Source organism: Alosa alosa, chromosome 19 (assembly GCF_017589495.1).
Source record: "Alosa alosa isolate M-15738 ecotype Scorff River chromosome 19, AALO_Geno_1.1, whole genome shotgun sequence".
Lineage (NCBI taxonomy): Eukaryota > Metazoa > Chordata > Actinopteri > Clupeiformes > Clupeidae > Alosa > Alosa alosa.
In genome coordinates, this window is record NC_063207.1 from 1,789,345 (window position 1) to 1,808,380 (window position 19,036).

The following is a 19,036-nucleotide window of genomic DNA, read 5'->3' on the forward strand; positions in this document are numbered from 1 at the left end:
AGAGAGAGAGAAAAGGTAACACACAGCACTTGGGTATCACATTAGCATCAGCAGCAGATCTACCCACAGCACTTGGGTATCACATTAGCATCAGCAGCAGATCTACCCACAGCACTTGGGTATCACATTAGCATCAGCAGATCTACCCACAGCACTTGGGTATCACATTAGCATCAGCAGCAGATCTACCCACAGCACTTGGGTATCACATTAGCATCAGCAGATCTACCCACAGCACTTGGGTATCACATTAGCATCAGAAGCAGATCTACCCACAGCACTTGGGTATCACATTAGCATCAGCAGATCTACCCACAGCACTTGGGTATCACATTAGCCTCAGCAGCAGATCTACCCACAGCACTTGGGTATCACATTAGCCTCAGCAGCAGATCTACCCACAGCACTTGGGTATCACATTAGCATCAGAAGCAGATCTACCCACAGCACTTGGGTATCACATTAGCATCAGCAGATCTACCCACAGCACTTGGGTATCACATTAGCATCAGAAGATCTACCCACAGCACTTGGGTATCACATTAGCATCAGAAGCAGATCTACCCACAGCACTTGGGTATCACATTAGCATCAAGCTGATCTACCCACAGCACTTGGGCATCATTAGCATCAGCAGATCTACCCACAGCAACTTGGGTATCACATTAGCATCAGCAGATCTACCCACAGCACTTGGGTATCACATTAGCATCAGAAGCAGATCTACCCACAGCACTTGGGTATCACATTAGCATCAGCAGATCTACCCACAGCACTTGGGTATCACATTAGCATCAGCAGCAGATCTACCCACAGCATTTGAGAGCAGACTATGCCGCTTTTTTTCATGATTTTGAAATTTAAGTCAATATATTTTGTAATGTTTCTATTCATTCAGATTTTTCTGGGTGATTCATGACACATTTTTGTCCGTGTGTGACAAACTAAAAACATAATCATTTTATTTTTACTAAAAGTCTCCTCCCAAGTCTCAGTATGCAGTTTTAATGAGACACTTTCCATACAACTTGGAGACTTTTACAAACAGTTCTCCCGCATTTCACTAACATCACACACACTTCTCTAACTTTCATACATCACAGAGAAGAATAGTCCAGATACAGAAGAGATGGACAAGTCGGGACAGATGTGCAATGGGCGCGTCATAAGCTAATGATAAGGAAGTGTAACGGAACATTGTGGCTGGTGGGTAGATCTGCTGCTGATGCTAATGTGATACCCAAGTGCTGTGGGTAGATCTGCTGATGCTAATGTGATACCCAAGTGCTGTGGGTAGATCTGCTGCTGATGCTAATGTGATACCCAAGTGCTGTGGGTAGATCTGCTGATGCTAATGTGATACCCAAGTGCTGTGTGTTACCTTTTCTCTCTCTCTTTCTCTCTCTCTCTGGACCGCGAGTGCCGGCTGGCTCGTTATTAACTCCACTTGCCAGCAACTCGCGAGGTAATCGTCCAACACAGCTTTTCCTACTGATTATATTGGTGATGAAACGAAGGAGGCTTGATGTCTCAGTATGCAGTTTTAATGAGACACTTTCCATGCAACTTGGAGACTTTTACAAACAGTTCTCCCGCATTTCACTAACATCACACACACTTCTCTAACTTTCATACATCACAGAGAAGAATAGTCCAGATACAGAAGAGATGGACAAGTCGGGACAGATGTGCAATGGGCGCGTCATAAACTAATAATAAGGAAGTGTAACGGAACATTGTGGCTGGTGCTCACTTGCGGCGAAAATATTTTGGTCCTTCAATACAACTTCAGTAAGGTTTAATATTTATTGTTGCCATGTTATTGGTTGTTGTCCTGCGTTTTGCGTTAATGTAGTTACATTTAGTTGCCATATCTCCTCCCAAGTCTCCTCTCTCCCTTGACTTTGTTTGAACTATATTGTTCTATTATAACAATACACCACTCGCACTGTAGGAAGAATATCCCGCTTGCAAGTTCAGTGTATCGTACCCGGCGACCGAAGCAGTTTCAGTTTCCATCCTGCATCCACAGCACAGAGGGAGGCTAACGAAACGCTAGCAATTGTTGCAAACGTGTGTGTAATGGCAGAGCCGGCGAAGAAGCAGCGAAAACCCTCGATGGAAGATGCAAAGACAAGGAAAAGAGCTTCAGACCGAGCGAGGGGGAGTTTCGTGGAGAAAAAGCATCATGCTTGCCTGGTGTCCCTTTAAGATATGTCAGGCAATGTGAGAACATGTTGAAGGAAGTGCTGCTTGTTTCCGATTGGAATTGCCATATCTTTGTACCTTAACAAATTATTTATGGGGAAAAAGATTGGATCTGAAATGGGTTAATAGGAGGAAGCCTTCCCAAATATGACCAGAGTATACACTGCAGGCCAAAAAATAGGCTACTGCAGGACATTATTTCTGAAGTGCTTGACTACATATCTGTTGTAGGGACTACGTCATGGTAGACATGTCGGATCGTTACGCAGATTACGCAAAACACAATGATGTTCCGCCTACTGAAAACTAGTTGGGCGATTGCAGTTTCATATGCAATTCATATGAAAACCCTAAGCATGTTATATTTAAATGTAATGACTGAACACTAGCCTACCCATACTAATGTTTCATTCAGACCCATTTAATGCCTTAGAAAAATAAGATCGTTACAATTGGCAGCTAATCCAAGAAAATCAGAAAGAATGGTGCCAACCAGCGCTGCTTTCAGTCTGACAGACGTCATTAAATATTATCAGCCTACCATATATATATCGTCTACATCTAGCGCACTTCCTGATGTAACTTCTTAGGACTTTTAAAAATCGCTTCCCTTGGCATGTGGGAGGAATCCTAACTAACAACTCTGTCTTACGCAATCCGCCCTTTGAAAAGATCTTGTTTAAAAAAAGAAAAGAAAACGCTCTTCTGCTTTCACTTTGTCCGAGTTCCCTTAAAGTTAGACCACGGTGACCGCCCTGTCCACCGGAAAAAAAAAACAGGTAGGCAAACTGAGCACCTCAAACTGAGGATCTTTCTACATGTCCATGAAGAATGAATCTTAATACTTTTGTTGAACGCCTTTGAGGATCACGGTGTCGTGCCGGCAGGATATGAGCGGAATCTCATGAAGAGAAATGATGTCCTAGGTGCGAAACCACCCCGCTAAGGTAGTCCGCAAGTTGTAGGCTAGTAACCTACAACACAAACCATTTAGGACATTCTGGTTTAGGTTTAGGCTATAATGGTTGGTAGCAGTATTGAATTTATACCCCGGCCAGCCTACTAGGCTAAGCTATCAAAGTTAAGAAATGTTTTATGACCATACCTCTCCATTCATGATCCTCAGTGCGGATCCTTAATGATCTGACGCGTTGATGTCATTGATGCATTGATGTTGATACAGTATTATTATTGTTATTAGCCTATTATTTGGGAGTCCTGTTTTTCTGAATTAATATAATTATACATTTTTGGTAGCAAATGTGTCTGAATGAACAATGTTATTATACTATTAATTAAAAAAAACCTTGTTTCAGAATTAATGACATAACTTATTCATTCCGAAAAACCGAGCCTGCTGCGTTTCTCTGAGATAATGAGATAATTAACATGGCTGTTTTTCTCAAAGAATAATATATTAAAGTCATTGATTCAAAGAAACAAGGCCATGCTTCCGTGGGAAATCGAACCATTAAATGTAAATCTAAATCTTGACCTTCTCCTAAAGCACATTTGCTCCTTAGGCACTTTGCTGGAAATGCTGCTAGTGAACGCTAATGTAGCGGGGGTGCAGGGACGCAGGAAGTCATTCACACACACTCACACAGAAACACACACACATACACAGTTACACACACACACACACACACACACACACAGTTACACACACACACACATACACAGTTACACATACACACACACACACACACACACACACATGCATACGCACACACACATACACACACACACACAAACACACAGTTACACACACACACACACACACACATATGCATACGCACACACACATATGCGCACACACACACACTCATACACACACACGCACACACACAGTTACACACACACATGCGCACACACTCATACTCGCATGCACACGCACACACACTCATACTCGCATGCACACACACACACACACACACACACACACATATGCACACACACACACAAAAACACACACATGCATACACACACACACAATCACACACACACACATGCACACTCATACGCACACACACACACAGAAACACACACATGCATACACACACACACACGCAGGCACACATACACACTAGGGGTGGGCGATATATATCGTCTGCGATAATATCGTGATTGTTGTTTTAATGATGTGCAATTTGACATTATCGAGTATTTAAATTACTTATGGGGAAAAAACACTCGAAATCACACATTGAAGACTCATACATTCCCAGGAGGTGTATGCGGGAGAAGCCCTTGGCTGCAGCAGAGCAAGTGTCACGTGATCACAACGTTGTCCCACGCACGCCTTAATGTTTATTTTGTGCAGCGAGAGTAGCCTATTTGGGATTTTATGCGGCTACTTTTGTCAAGTATTTGTTCAAGTAGCTTTGATGAGTCACGTTTTTTCCTACACGGTATTATATGGAGAGAAAACATTAGCCTTTGAGTATTTTAATAGTCAGTTGTGAACAAAGAACTATTCTCAATCTCAAGTAACTCTTTTGTAAATGGACTGAAGTTTGCTCTAAATATCTACGTTTACCGATTATGCTAACCATTAGCATCTCTATGGGATTTCTCATATACAGTAGCCATAACTCATTAGTTTCTATTCTGTAACTTGGAATGCTAGCCTCTTGGAATGCTAGTGCTCTTAAACAAAACATCGAAGGAAATAACCGAGATGTACTCTGTTGGTCTGCTTAGTTTTACAGTGAATCCTATGTAAAGGTTTGAAAGGAACTTCAGCCTCAGACTTTCTCTTGGGAAACTGTTAGGCCTATTCATCTTCTCTAATGTAGCTGGCTAGACCATGTCATTGCCCCACACCCAAGTGGGGGCAGAATTGGAAATGTGTCATAGAGTGACAATGCATTGGTTGATTTGGTTAAAAAGTCACAGGTTAGGTTATTGGTTATTATTATAACTCAGACTTTAACAAAACTTTTTTTTTTAAAGGATATCGACTAATTATCGTTATCGTCAAAATCACAAAAAATATCGAGATATTACTTTTTGACCATATCGCCCACCCCTAATACACACACACACACACACACATATACAGAAACACACATTCACACACACACACACACACACACACATACACACATACGCAGGCACACATACACACACACACACACACACATATACAGAAACACACATTCTCTCACACACACACACACACACACTCTCAGTCATACACACACACATGGATACATACACACGCACGCACACATACGCAGTGCACACACAAAAGCTGTAAAGATTGCGACATTTCTGGGTTCAGGCCGTCGCCTGCCTGTTGGGCAATATGCACCCTGGACGTCATAGTGTTCCTGTTTAGTGGGTTGTTTTGTTTTAAATCATGATAGTCTTTTCCTGTGTTTCAATCATGATAGTCTTTTCCTGTGTTTCAATCATGATAGTCTTCTCCTGTGTTTCAATCATGATAGTCTTTCCCTGTGTTTTTAATAAATTTATGGGTATATAAGGTATATGAGGACACCCAGGAGGTAACCAAAAGAGTCCCAGCTCGCCAAACAGTTTTTGCTGCTTCTGATATGCATTTATTAAGTGTGTATTCCAGCATTTATTAAGTGTGTATTCCAGCATTTATTAAATGTGGTTGAGCTGGGTATTCCAGCATTTATTAAGTGTGGTTGAGCTGGGTATTCCAGCATTTATTTAGTGTGGTTGAGCTGGGTATTAAGTGTGGTTGAGCTGGGGATTTCAACATTTATGCAACAGTTTATTAACATTTGGTGTACTATATTGCACAATGTCTGTCAAACAAGTTTAAGTTAGAATATTTAAAATGTTAATGTATATGTTGAAAGGATAAAGATGTTCAGTATCAAATGTGTGCTTTCTTTAAATAATAATACAATGTGAAGTTTGTAGGAGGAATATGTAAGATCAAATTTAGCTCTACATGTCCCTTTCGTCTGTACACAGGCCAGTCATATTGATTGCACAAGCACAGCTGAAATGGATTGACTATAGATATTGGTTTTGTTTGTTTATTTGTTTAAAATAAAAACAGAGAAATCATATTGTGCCTCCTATTCAGCTAACCACCCCCAGCAAACAGAATACTAAAGATTTGCTGAAAGCATGCTTTAAATCTAAACCACTGAAATGCCAGTTCACAATATAGGTCTACTTGAGGATGCAGGGCGGGGGTTCAGACTTGTCACTAATGGGTGGAATAGAAACGTAGCAAAATGGAAGTCAGTCATGTGACTGTTTGTGCATGTTATTAGCATGTTAACTAGATGTGCCGCATAGCGGTACAAAATATGACCGCCGCTCAGTCCTGTACATCCGTTCCGCGAAAATAAATCACACTTCAATTTGTCTCCATATTTTACTCCATCCCCCACTCTTGAAACTTTTGTGTATGCTTGTTTGGCATGCCTGAGTGTGTGTGTGTGCGGCTGCACAGAAAGTAGCCTACTGGTGCTGAAAAGGTGAATAGATTGTAGAATAGCCAAAGAAGATGTAGCATTGTTATAAAACCTTTAAAATCTCTAAACAATCACAAGTAGGGCAGTTCATCACAGTTCATCCATTGCAACTGGATTGATGAAAGGTCACTTACACCTGTAGGCTACATTGTATTTGGGAAAAGCAAATGTATCAGCATAATGTTATTTATTTTTTGTGTATTTATAAACAAAAACATCTTTGTCAGTTCCATGCCGTTTTCAACAGCTATCAAAAACAAAGGTCATTTTTGGATGGATGGATTTTTTGTGAATGTTTCTTCTTCTACATAAGATTTTAGTCATCTTTAGTTCATGTAATACTTTATTGTCCATGCACAAATTAAGTAACAGTAGTCTGAAACGTTATTGTTAATCCACAAATTAAGTAACAGTAGCCTAGTCTGAAACGAAATGCTGTTTTACATCTAACCAGTGGTGCAAATAACTGACATGTCCAAATGGGCCTTGATGAAATGCGCCGCTAGACTGTTCATACACATTTTAACGGGCCAAAGTTGAAGAGCTTTTGTCCGTTATTGTTCGCGGCAAATATAGGCTGATTCATGTTCCCTTGCATTGTTTAACTGAGGTCCATGGCTAGTCTGGCTTTCATCAGACCAAGCTCAATCTTTTAAGAAATCAAAAAAATAAATAGCGGGCAGATCAGGCTGGGTTCACCCAGCCTAGTCCATAGGCACCGATATTGTTTAATTTTCCGATTGAGATATACACGCTCTGGCTATTCTAAATGCAAAAATGCATCAGGGAGTTATGACAAAACGGTAACTAACAAACTAGATCCTAATAGAAAGCTGTTAGCTTCCATAAGCTACAGGTAGGATTATAAGGTAGGCCTATTTACAACATAAATTGTCAATAGGCTATGCTGGCGACACAAATAAAATCTCCTTTGAAACCAATGGCTTACGCCTTTACAGTATCAAGCGGACTTAAACTGTCATATCTTGGCTTAAAAGTTGTAATAACATTCACGCAGCTCCATGAGTGAAGGAAAGCGAATGAAGTAGCCACTTCTAAATGGGACCCACTACACAGTAGCTTAAGGTGTTTTGCTAAAGCAGCCATAATGAAATGAAGGTGTCATTGTTTGGATACTTCACACACGTGCTTTTTAATTTCACAGACTACAACTACCAAGCTGTAATCAAAGCACATCGATTCCCCTCTCACACCCTGCACGCACTTAAAACAAAATAAACAGGCGCCTCAGTCTCACGATGTATAGGCAAAACTGTATCAGACCGGGTGTAACGTTGGTAAATCTTCCATTGCACAGAATGATTTTGTAGCACGCAATAAATGACAGTCGAAGATACAAACAGTGCTGCTATACATTTGCTTGGTATAACCGCATTTATAGTTTTCTACAAATGCAATCAATCAAATGCCTCCATCACTCAACCAACGCTTAACGGTAACATTACCTAGGTCCTTATTGATATTACAAGATTAACGTGCGTGCAGTAAAAAACCAAGCATGTCCGATAAACATCCTCAGATTTATTTCGGCTTCAAGAAGAAATGGGAATTACACTTCATGTGAACATCGTCCTATCCTTATTAGATGTTCGCTGCGGTAAATTACAGTCCTTGTAGGAAGCGTCCATTGTTTTTCCAACCCACTTTTAACTTCCAACAAAATTACGTCTCACTGCAACGATGCGCCATCTAGTGGACAAACGACTACTTCTCGCCAATACTGAAAATGCAGCCATGATGATGATGATGAATATTTATTTTGGCTTTCTTTTAATCCTACTGAATTTGTAATTATGTATCGGCCGTTCTAATACCGATAGTATGTGGGTGCCTGTGTGTGTGCATGTGTATATGTGTGCACCGCCATTTACAGGCCAATGAGTGTACAGTCACTAAATGTACACATAACCTAATTTTTTTAGACCCCCCCATGGATGAAATTCTACGAAACTTGGCATACCCCCAGAGAATGCCAGGTCAATCATAGACATAAAATTTGGTGCAGTTCTGAACATCTTAACTGAAGATAGGGGCGATTAAAGCAGAATAATATTGCATTTTCAGTTTTTACCGGGGGGTGGGGGTGCAAATCACAAATGAGTGATTATGAGCCAGGTTGATGTGGGCCCTTGAGACCAACATACCATAAAAGATTCTTCATCCTCAGTGCCACGGTTCAGGTAGTTATTTAGGAAAAACTGTTTTTTTTGCGGTTTAGGGGGCCCAGCACGGGGGTTTAGGTGGTCTCCGGGGACGAAATGACATTTTTCCGTAAAAGTCTAGTGGGGCTACATACCCACCAAATTTCATGTACCCCGGTGGTTCGGTGTCCCGGGTATCAATGACCAAAAATTCAGGGAGTAGATGACGGGAAAAATTCTTGAATTGTGTGCATGTGTGCGTGTACAAATTTATGTTTATGTGTGTGTGTGTGTGTGTGTGTGTGTGTGTGTCATGCATGCGTACATATGTCTACTGTGTGAGTATGTGTCATACGTATGATTACTGTAAATGTATGTGTGTGCGCAGGTATCTGTTTATGCACATGTGTGCACATGGAATGGGTTAACATGACCCCTGGAGGCAAACATACGGAAAAATTGGTCATCCTAGGCCCTACAGTTCTCAAGATATTCACAGAGAACTGTGTCTGCCCTACCCTCCTTTCGGGGGGTCCAGTCCAGCAGGGGGGGCTACAGATCAAAACGAAGAATGACGGTTCCATGCTATCCATGTGGGGTACATGCCCACCAAGTTTCGTGGTACCTCGGTCTTTCAGTGTCCCGAATCCTTGTTGGTGTACGCCACTAAATGTACACATAAATTATTTTATTGTAAGCCCCCCATGAACGAAAAGTACTCAAAACTTGGCATGCATTCGAGGGTGTCATAATGATCCTACACTTTTAATTTCGTGCAGTTTTGACCTTGTCAGCCAGAGATATTGTGATGAAAACACCAAATTTTTTGCTTTTAATTTTTAACTAGGTGGCTATACATGAAATAAGTGGTAATGGGATGGGTTGACATGCCCCCTTAAGACCAACATACATAAAAAAGGTGGACCTCCTAGGCCCTACGGTTCTCGAGATATTCACAGAAAACTGTCTCCGCCACCTACAGGCCAGTTGGTGTATAGTAACATAAATTAATTTATTGTGTGGCCCCCATGAACGGAATTCCACCTAAACTTGGCGTGCATACAGAGGGTGTCATAATGATCCTACAATTCCAATTTCGTGCAGTTTTGACTATGTTAGGTCACAGATACCTTCAATTACAACACCTCATTTTTACTTTTTTGTGTTTAACTAGGTTGACATGGGTTGACATGGCCCCTTGAGATCAACATACAAAAAAAAATGGTCCTCCTAAACCCTACGGTTTTCGAGATATTCACAGAAAACTGTGTCTGCCCTACCCTCCTTTCGGGGGGTCCAGTCCAGCGGGGGGGCTACAGATCAAAACAAAAAACGATGGTTCCATGCTATCCATGTGGGGTTACATGCCCACCAAGTTTCGTGGTACCCGGTCTTTCAGTGTCCCGGGACTCATTGACGGAAATTTGGGCATGCGAAAAAGAAAAAAAAAAAAAAAGAAAAAATAGAAAAAAGAAAAAAAAATCTGACTAAACCTATATGACCGCCGCTTCGCTGCGCGGCGGTCATAATTAGTTAATGAACATGCCCCCAGAGTGTAGTGCTGTAGCTGCCTGGCTAATTTAGCTGTTGGCTGGAGCAACTAGAGCTAAGAGCGATTGTTTTCATTTTTTTTTGTACTGACAGTACTCTGTGACCTTGAAAAACGGAGATCTATGCCAAAAAATCACCAGAATTCTACTTTAATTCGTTAATTAGCATGTCAATTGATGTCATGTCAGTTAAGTGATCTCTTCTGTTTTATTGTCTTTTCTCTTCCCAGGCATGGAGTTAGTTTCAAAAGTCTCGGAGTGTGTTAGCCCGGTCCTCAGCGTGGCACTAGCGCTGTACGAGTGCTACAACGAAGTCCAGGCCAACAAGGAGCGCTGCGGTCGCCTGGTAGCACGAGTCCAGGTCGTGGAGAGCGTTGTGAGAGCCGTGAAGGATGAAGACGTGGATGACAAGCAGGTACGGCGCGCCCTGGCGGACCTCCAGGAGATCCTGAGCTCGGCGCTGGAGCTGGTGCGAAAGCACAGAGACGCGCACTGGTGCAAGCGTGCCATGAAGGCCAACGACCTGAAGGAGGAGTTCGGCGACCTGAACGAGCGGCTGAGTCAGGTGTCTGGCCGGCTGGCCCTCTGTCTGCAGCTGGAGGTCCTCAGGGAGGTGTTCGAGGCCAAGCGCAGGCAGAGCGAGGACCAGCGAGACGCAGAGAAGGACCAGCGGGAGTGGCGTGAAAAAGGTGAGAGAGGCCCACACTGGAGGAACCCCCTGATCCCTGATCCAGGCCCACACTGGAGGAACCCCCCTGATCCCTGATCCAGGCCCACACTGGAGGAACCCCCTGATCCCTGATCCAGGCCCACACTGGAGGAACCCCTGATCCCTGATCCCTGATCCAGGCCCACACTGGAGGAACCCCCCTGATCCCTGATCCAGGCCCACACAACCCCCCGATCCCTGATCCAGGCCCACACTGGAGGAACCCCCCTGATCCCTGATCCAGGCCCACACAACCCCCCTGATCCCTGATCCAGGCCCACACAACCTCCCTGATCCAGGCTCACACAACCCCCCTGATCCCTGATCCAGGCCCACACAACCCCCCTGATCCAGGCCCACACAACCCCCCTGATCCCTGATCCAGGCCCACACAACCTCCCCCTGATCCAGGCTCACACAACCCCCTGATCCCCTGATCCAGGCCCACACAACCCCCCCTGATCCAGGCCCACAAAACCCCCCTGATCCCTGCCCACACAACCCCCCTGATCCCTGATCCAAAACCCCCAAATCCCTGATCCAGGCCCACACAACCCCCTGATCCCTGATCCCCCCTGGATCCCCTGATCCAGGCCCACAAAACCCCCCTGATCCAGGCTTATAAAACCCCCTGATCCAGGCTTATAAAACCCCCTGATCCAGGCCCACAAAACCCTACTGATCCAGACCCACACAACCTGATCCAGACCCACACAACCCTGATCTAGACCCACACAACCTGATCTATTTACATTTACATGTACTCATTTAGCAGACACTGTTATCCAAAGTGACTTACACATGTCATCTATATTACAAGGGATTGCATTGTCCCTGGAGCAACTTAGGGTTAAGGATCACACTGGCCAGCAGCAAGCGTAACACAACACTCAGGCCATAATATGTTCTATCTCGTTCCTATGGTAACACAAACGGTTTGCCTTAACTGACAATTGAATACGCTCGCATACAATTTTCAGGGTACTGCATGCTAGCCCAGCTCCTTAACCACTACACTACTACTGCACGCTAGCCCAGCTCCTTAACCACTACACTACTGCACGCTAGCCCAGCTCCTTAACCCATACCTGTCAACACTCCCGTTTTTCCCGGGTTTCTCCCGTATTTCAAGGTCATCTCCCAGCACCCTCCCGTTTTGTTATTTCTCCCGGAAAACTCCCGTAATTTGCATGGCCATCAAACTTCATTTTAAAATCATTGATCCATTCAGGTTGCCAGATTGTGTATGAAATACACGATCACTTAGTTTCACATACACAATCACTTAGTTTCAATCTCAACTGTTTTGTCATAGGCTAAAACCTGGCAACCCAAAACCCAAATAAGGAAGCTGGTGCCGACTGCGCAGCCTGAGTCTCGTCGTAAGCAAGCGTTGAAGTTGAATGGCCTACTCCAGAACTAGCTGTTGTGAAATTGTTGGGAATTTAATTGATTAACACATCACATAAACTGTTATTGAGTGTTGTTGATACACTGAACTTGTGCCCTCGGAACCAAATCTGACAGCAAGCAGCTTTGGAGTTTTGGAAGTAGACTGCAGGCAGCTGGTGGATACATAACTGGCATACGTAAGGTAATGGTAAAGTAAAAGCAACGACCGAAATGCAGTGTTGAAACACATGTATGCAAACACAGATCGGTATAAACACTGCGTAAGGTAATGGTAAAGTAAAAGCAACGACCGAAATGCAGTGTTGAAACACATGTATGCAAACACAGATCGGTATAAACACTGACCCCCACCCCCTCAAAAAAAAAAATCTCCCGTTTTTGGAAAGCTAAATGTTGACAGGTATGCCTTAACCACTACACTACTGCACACTAGCCCAGCTCCTTAACCACTACACCACTACTGCACGCTAGCCCAGCTCCTTAACCACTACACTTCTGCACGCTAGCCCAGCTCCTTAACCACTACACTACCACCACTCAGACCCAACGTCCCTGATACAAACCCAAAATATCTTTGCTGTGTGGACAAAACATGGTATTTTAGGATATCATCTTGCACTTTAGAAAAACGCTGCTAGACACTTTTCACTTTTTTTACATTGTAATGATCAAACAACTGATTAATCGATAAAATAATAGACAGATTAATCAGCTATGATAGCATTATATTGCGTGTGCCCTGATACACGTAGCATGATATTGCATTTGCCCTGATACACATAGCATTTGCCCTGATACACATAGCATGATATTGCATTTGCCCTGATACACATAGCATTATATTGCATTTGCCCTGATAGAGATAGCATTATATTGCATTTGCCCTGATACACATAGCATTATATTGCATTTGCCCTGATACAGATAGCATTATATTGCATTTGCCCTGATACACATAGCATGACATTGCATTTGCCCTGATACACATAGCATTTGCCCTGATACACATAGCATGATATTGCATTTGCCCTGATACACATAGCATTTGCCCTGATACACATAGCATGATATTGCATTTGCCCTGATACAGATGGCATTATATAGCATTTGCCCTGATACACATAGCATTTGCATTTGCTCTGATACATATAGCATTATATTGCATTTGCCCTGATACACATAGCATTTGCCCTGATACACATAGCATTTGCATTTGCCCTGATACACATAGCATGATATTGCATTTGCCCTGATACAGATGGCATTATATAGCATTTGCCCTGATACACATAGCATTTGCCCTGATACACATAGCATTTGCATTTGCTCTGATACACATAGCATTATATTGCATTTGCCCTGATACACATAGCATTTGCCCTGATACACATAGCATTTGCATTTGCTCTGATACACATAGCATTATATTGCATTTGCCCTGATACACACAGCATGATATTGCATTTGCCCTGATACACATAGCATTTGCCCTGATACACATAGCATGATATTGCATTTGCCCTGATACACATAGCATTTGCCCTGATACACATAGCATGATATTGCATTTGCCCTGATACAGATATACAGATAGCATTATATAGCATTTGCCCTGATACACATAGCATGATATAGCATTTGCCCTGATACACATAGCATTTGCCCTGATACACATAGCATGATATTGCATTTGCCCTAATACACATAGCATTTGCCCTGATACACATAGCATTATATTGCATTTGCCCTGATACAGATAGCATGATATTGCATTTGCCCTGATACACATAGCATTATATTTCATTTGTTCTGATACACATAGCATAGCATTATATTGTATTTTCTTTTGAAATGTTTTTTTATTGTTTTTGGAACCTCTAGTGTTGCCTCTACTAGAAGGGATGGATGACAAAGTAGACCAAATACTGCATGGCGTTAACAACCTGCTCCAGGGTGAGTGAGTACAGTACTAATACAGCATGGCGTTAGCAACCTGCTCCAGGGTGAGTGAGAACAGCACTCTGTTACTTCGAGAAGTGCAGATCTATGTGAAAAATCGCTGGAATTCCCTTTGAATTGTTAACTGCACATTTTATGTTCAGGATGAAAGGAACGTGTTGATGAGTTGTAAAACATTTGTGCAGTATGCCAATTTCACATCAATACATTCAACAATGTCTAGTATGCCAATTTCACATCAACACATTCAACAATGTCTAGTATGCCAATTTCACATCAACACATTCAACAATATAATGATGACACTTTTATTTTCTACAGGAGGAAGAAGAGAGAATAAGGGGGACACAGTGGATAGAACTCAATCTGAATCCATTATCAACAAAAACGAGATGGACATTCTTCAGAGTCAGAAATTGTGTAAGTTTGATGTAGACATGAAAGTTAACAAATATGATATGCTTGAGTAAACAAATATGATATGCTTGCTACATTAGTAACAAATATGATACGCTTGAGTAAACAAATATGATATGATATGATATGATATGATATTCATGAGTAAACAAACATGATATGCTTGCTACATTAGTAAACAAACATGATATGCTTCCTACATTAGTAAACAAACATGATATGCTTGATACATTAGTAAACAAACATGACATGATTGCTACATTAGTAAACAAATATGATATGCTTGATACATTAGTAACAAATATGATATGCTTGAGTAAACAAATATAATATGATATGATATTCATGAGTAAACAAACATGATATGCTTGCTACATTAGTAAACAAATATGATATGCTTGCTACATTAGTAAATATGATACGCTTGCTACATTCAATGTGCACAGTGTCACCATCATTCATTATTCAAGACACACTTGGAGTTCAATAACAACATTTCACATGGAAAAGCTCAAAGTACACTTTTACATTGTTTTCCATGTCACAGGTCTCACTGGCATTTTATATTGTTGTGGGTCCTCTGCGCATGGGTATAAATGCCCCTGTAATAATTTGTAGTTGGCAGTGCAGCCTAAGTACAGAATTGAGTCAATATGTACTTTTTGGTGTGATAGAATAACAATTTTGTGGACCAACCACAATAGTCTTTTTATTAGCATAACAGTGATATGGTCTGAAAGTCCAATGTGGGGGAGGGGGCTTTGTATGCTCCTTTGTGTGTAAGCACAGATTGTGTTGTTGTAGCATCTAACTGCAAGAAACTGTTTGTGTGTGCAGATGAAACTTCAGTGTCCCAGTATAAGGCTCACGTCCGCGATAAGTTCGGCACGGTGCAGGAGTACAACTCGCGTCCGGGGGCGGATTACGTGGTCCTGACGGAGCGCTACACGGACCTGGTAATCGTGCAGAAGCACCGCGAGCAGAGGGAGCGGGAGGAGGAGATCCGCGTGCGAGGGAGGGAGCTTCTCCACAGAGTCTTCACCCGGGCCAGCAAGGAGTACCTCTGCACCAGCGTGGACCAGCTCTTCAGCCCCAGCAGCAAGGGGGGGGAGGCCCCCAGAGCCGTCATCCTCCAGGGACATTCGGGATACGGCAAGTCCTTCACCGCACAGAAGATCATCTACGACTGGGCGTCTGGCAGAATGTACCAGGACAGCTTTGATCTGGTGTTCCACCTGAAGGGGAAGGAGCTGAACAACATGAAGGAACACCTCTGTCTAGTCGACCTCCTGCTGCAGCATGATGAGATCGATAGACCCACAGTCTTGAAGGTGCTGCAGGAAGCACCACACAAGGTGCTCTTCCTCATAGATGGCTTCGATGAGCTCAGGTTGGCACCAGAGGAGGCTGGCTTCAAATCCTCACTGCCATCTGACCCTCAAACTCTGGCGAGCGTTAAGGTTGTTTTGGCAGCACTCTTGAGGGGTAAGATGCTGCGCAGGTCCTCCCTGCTGGTCACCACCAGGTCCACTGCACTAAAGGCTCTTAGTGACATGCTGAAAGAGCCTCAGCGCTTCACAGAGATCCTCGGGTTCTCCGACAGAGGGGTGGAGACCTACTTCCGGGCCTTCTTTGCGAGGGAGGAAAATCCAGCGGTTTGGAAGAAGGCTCTGAGGCATGTGAAGAACAACGAGACTCTCCTCACGGCGTGTTTCATTCCGGTCACCTGCTGGATTGTGTGCAACGTCTTCAAAGATGTGTTCAAGAACGAGATGGACATGATCAGAGGCCTGGACACCAGCACGTCCATATTTGCGCACTTCGTTTTCACGCAGATGAAGCATCACGGGGCGGATCTCGAGGAGAACGAGTGGAGCAGCCTTTTGAGGAACCTGGGTCAGCTTGCAGAGGACGGAATCCTCAAGCAGCAAGTTCTGTTTGACGAGCGTGACGTGAAGCAGCTGGTGTCCAACCACCACCTCGTCCCTTTCCTCTGCAAGTTCTTCCTGAGGAAGCTCAACGTTGTGACCAAGTACAGCTTCATGCACCTCAGCTTCCAGGAGTTCTTCGCTGCCCTCTTCTATCTGCTCAGCGGCGTGGACGTTGCGCGGGAGAAAGTGAAGGATATCCTCCAAAGGGTCCAGCAGGGTCTCAACGCCACTGACCAGAAGTTGCACATGAGCCACCTGCTGCCCGTCATCCAGTTCCTCTTCGGTTTTTCAAACCAGGAAGTCACGGCAACCCACGAGCTCCACGTTGCTCCTGAAATCCGCCTGCTGCTGGAAGATTGGATTCACCAGCTGATCAAGGATGAGGAAGGGCTCCCCAGAACCCACAACGTCCAGCTCTTCATCCTACAGTGCCTGTACGAGATTCACGAGGAGGACTTCGTGCGGACGGCCATGGGTATCTGGAACAAGATCAACCTGGACGGGGTGCCCCTGAAGAGGACGGACTGCAGCATGCTGGCCTTCTGCGTTCGCCACTGCAGCACCATGGAGCGGCTGACGCTCACGCACTGCAACCTCACCGCCGAGAAGCTCAAGGTCCTCGTCGAGGCTCTGGCCAAAAGCGCCGAGCTAGGGTGAGTGTGACTGTTGTTATGGATACTACCATACAATACGAAAGCTGATTTGAACACACGAGACTGAGTGTTGCTGGTGTGTTGCAGGTTGGTGGTGGAGAACCTGGGAGATGAGGATGTCGATGATCTGACCAGAGCACTGGGACAGGACAAGATCATAACAGACCTGCAGTAAGACCCTTAATGATCCTTAACAACCCCCCCCATCCTTAATACCCCCCTATGATCCTTAATACCCCTCCATGATCCCTGCAGTAGGACCCTTAATGATCCTTAACAACCCCACCCCTCATCCTTAATACCCCTTCATGATCCTTAACACCCCCCTATGATCCTTAATACCCCTCCATGATCCTTAACACCCAGATTCAGCTTGGCGAGTGAAAAGACGTTTTGTATTTGATTTGCAGCCTGAAAAACAGCAGCCTGTCCCGGGGGAGCGTTCTGCAGGTCCTCACTGCCCTCACGGCCCAGAAGAGAGTGGACACCCTGCACCTCAAGCTGAGGGTTCCCTACGAGAACGCCATCGCACCGGTCAGCATCACGGAGGACGAGAGTGGAGAGGACGTGTGGTAGGAAGCTACGCCAGCCGGAATCGTTTTGATTTTCAATAGGGCAATGCAAGGAGCGTCTGGTTGCCTTGGCTCTAAATAAGTATACAAATATAGTGTTTGACGTGTGTGTGTGTGTGTGTGTGTGTGTGTGTATTTGATAGTGGCAGCTGGACTGACACACCACCTGAGGGGAAACCTGCTGGCCTGGACATCACCCTGGAGAGAAAGATGCACAGCACTGACCCTCCCAAAGGCACACACACACTCACACTGTAAGTTCATCGGCACAGAACCTCTCTAAGGCATACTCACACACACACTCACACTGTAAGTTCATCGGCACAAAACCTCTCTAAGGCATACACACACTCACACACACACACACACACACACACACTCACACTGTACGTAAAGTTCATCGGCACAAAACCTCTCTAAGGCATACACAAATAAATGCTACTTGTGCTCATATGTGCGGGGGGGGGTCCAAACTAATACTATTAAAAAGTGAACTGGGGTCCTGTCCAGGTCCTGTCCCACCCTCATATAATGACTCTGACACCCATGATCAGCATAGAACCTTTCCGACGTAAACACACTCTCAATATAAGATCATCAGCATAGAGACTCTCTGATGCACACACACTCTCACACACACTCTCACTATAACATCATCAGCATAGATCCTCTCCAAAGCAAACACACTCACACACACACACACTCACACTGTAAGATCATCAGCATAGACTCTCCAAAGCAAACACACTCTCACACACACACACACTCTCACTATAAGATCATCAGCATTGACTCTCCAAAGCAAACACACTCTCACACACACTCTAACACCGTAAGATCATCAGCATAGAGACTCTCTGACACACACACACTCACACTGTAAGATCATCGGCATAGATCCTCTCCAAAGCAAACACACACTCACACTGTAAGATCATCAGCATAGATCTTTTCCAAAGCAAACACACTCTAAGATCATCAGCATAGAACCTTTCC

At 43.9% G+C, this 19,036-nt stretch overlaps 1 protein-coding gene across 1 annotated transcript in view; it reads left to right on the plus strand.

Annotated features, from left to right (window-relative positions):
- Positions 1 to 1,772: 1,772 nt before the first annotated feature.
- Positions 1,773 to 19,036, plus strand: part of LOC125284326 — a 36,383-nt gene continuing 19,119 nt past the window's right edge. The window contains exons 1-8 of the mRNA XM_048228239.1: positions 1,773 to 1,791; positions 10,617 to 11,075; positions 14,390 to 14,461; positions 14,789 to 14,887; positions 15,722 to 17,468; positions 17,556 to 17,639; positions 17,879 to 18,040; positions 18,184 to 18,294. Coding sequence (XP_048084196.1) covers positions 10,619 to 11,075; positions 14,390 to 14,461; positions 14,789 to 14,887; positions 15,722 to 17,468; positions 17,556 to 17,639; positions 17,879 to 18,040; positions 18,184 to 18,294 — 2,732 coding nt within the window. The 5' untranslated portion in view covers positions 1,773 to 1,791; positions 10,617 to 10,618. The remainder of the gene's footprint in view (positions 1,792 to 10,616; positions 11,076 to 14,389; positions 14,462 to 14,788; positions 14,888 to 15,721; positions 17,469 to 17,555; positions 17,640 to 17,878; positions 18,041 to 18,183; positions 18,295 to 19,036) is intronic.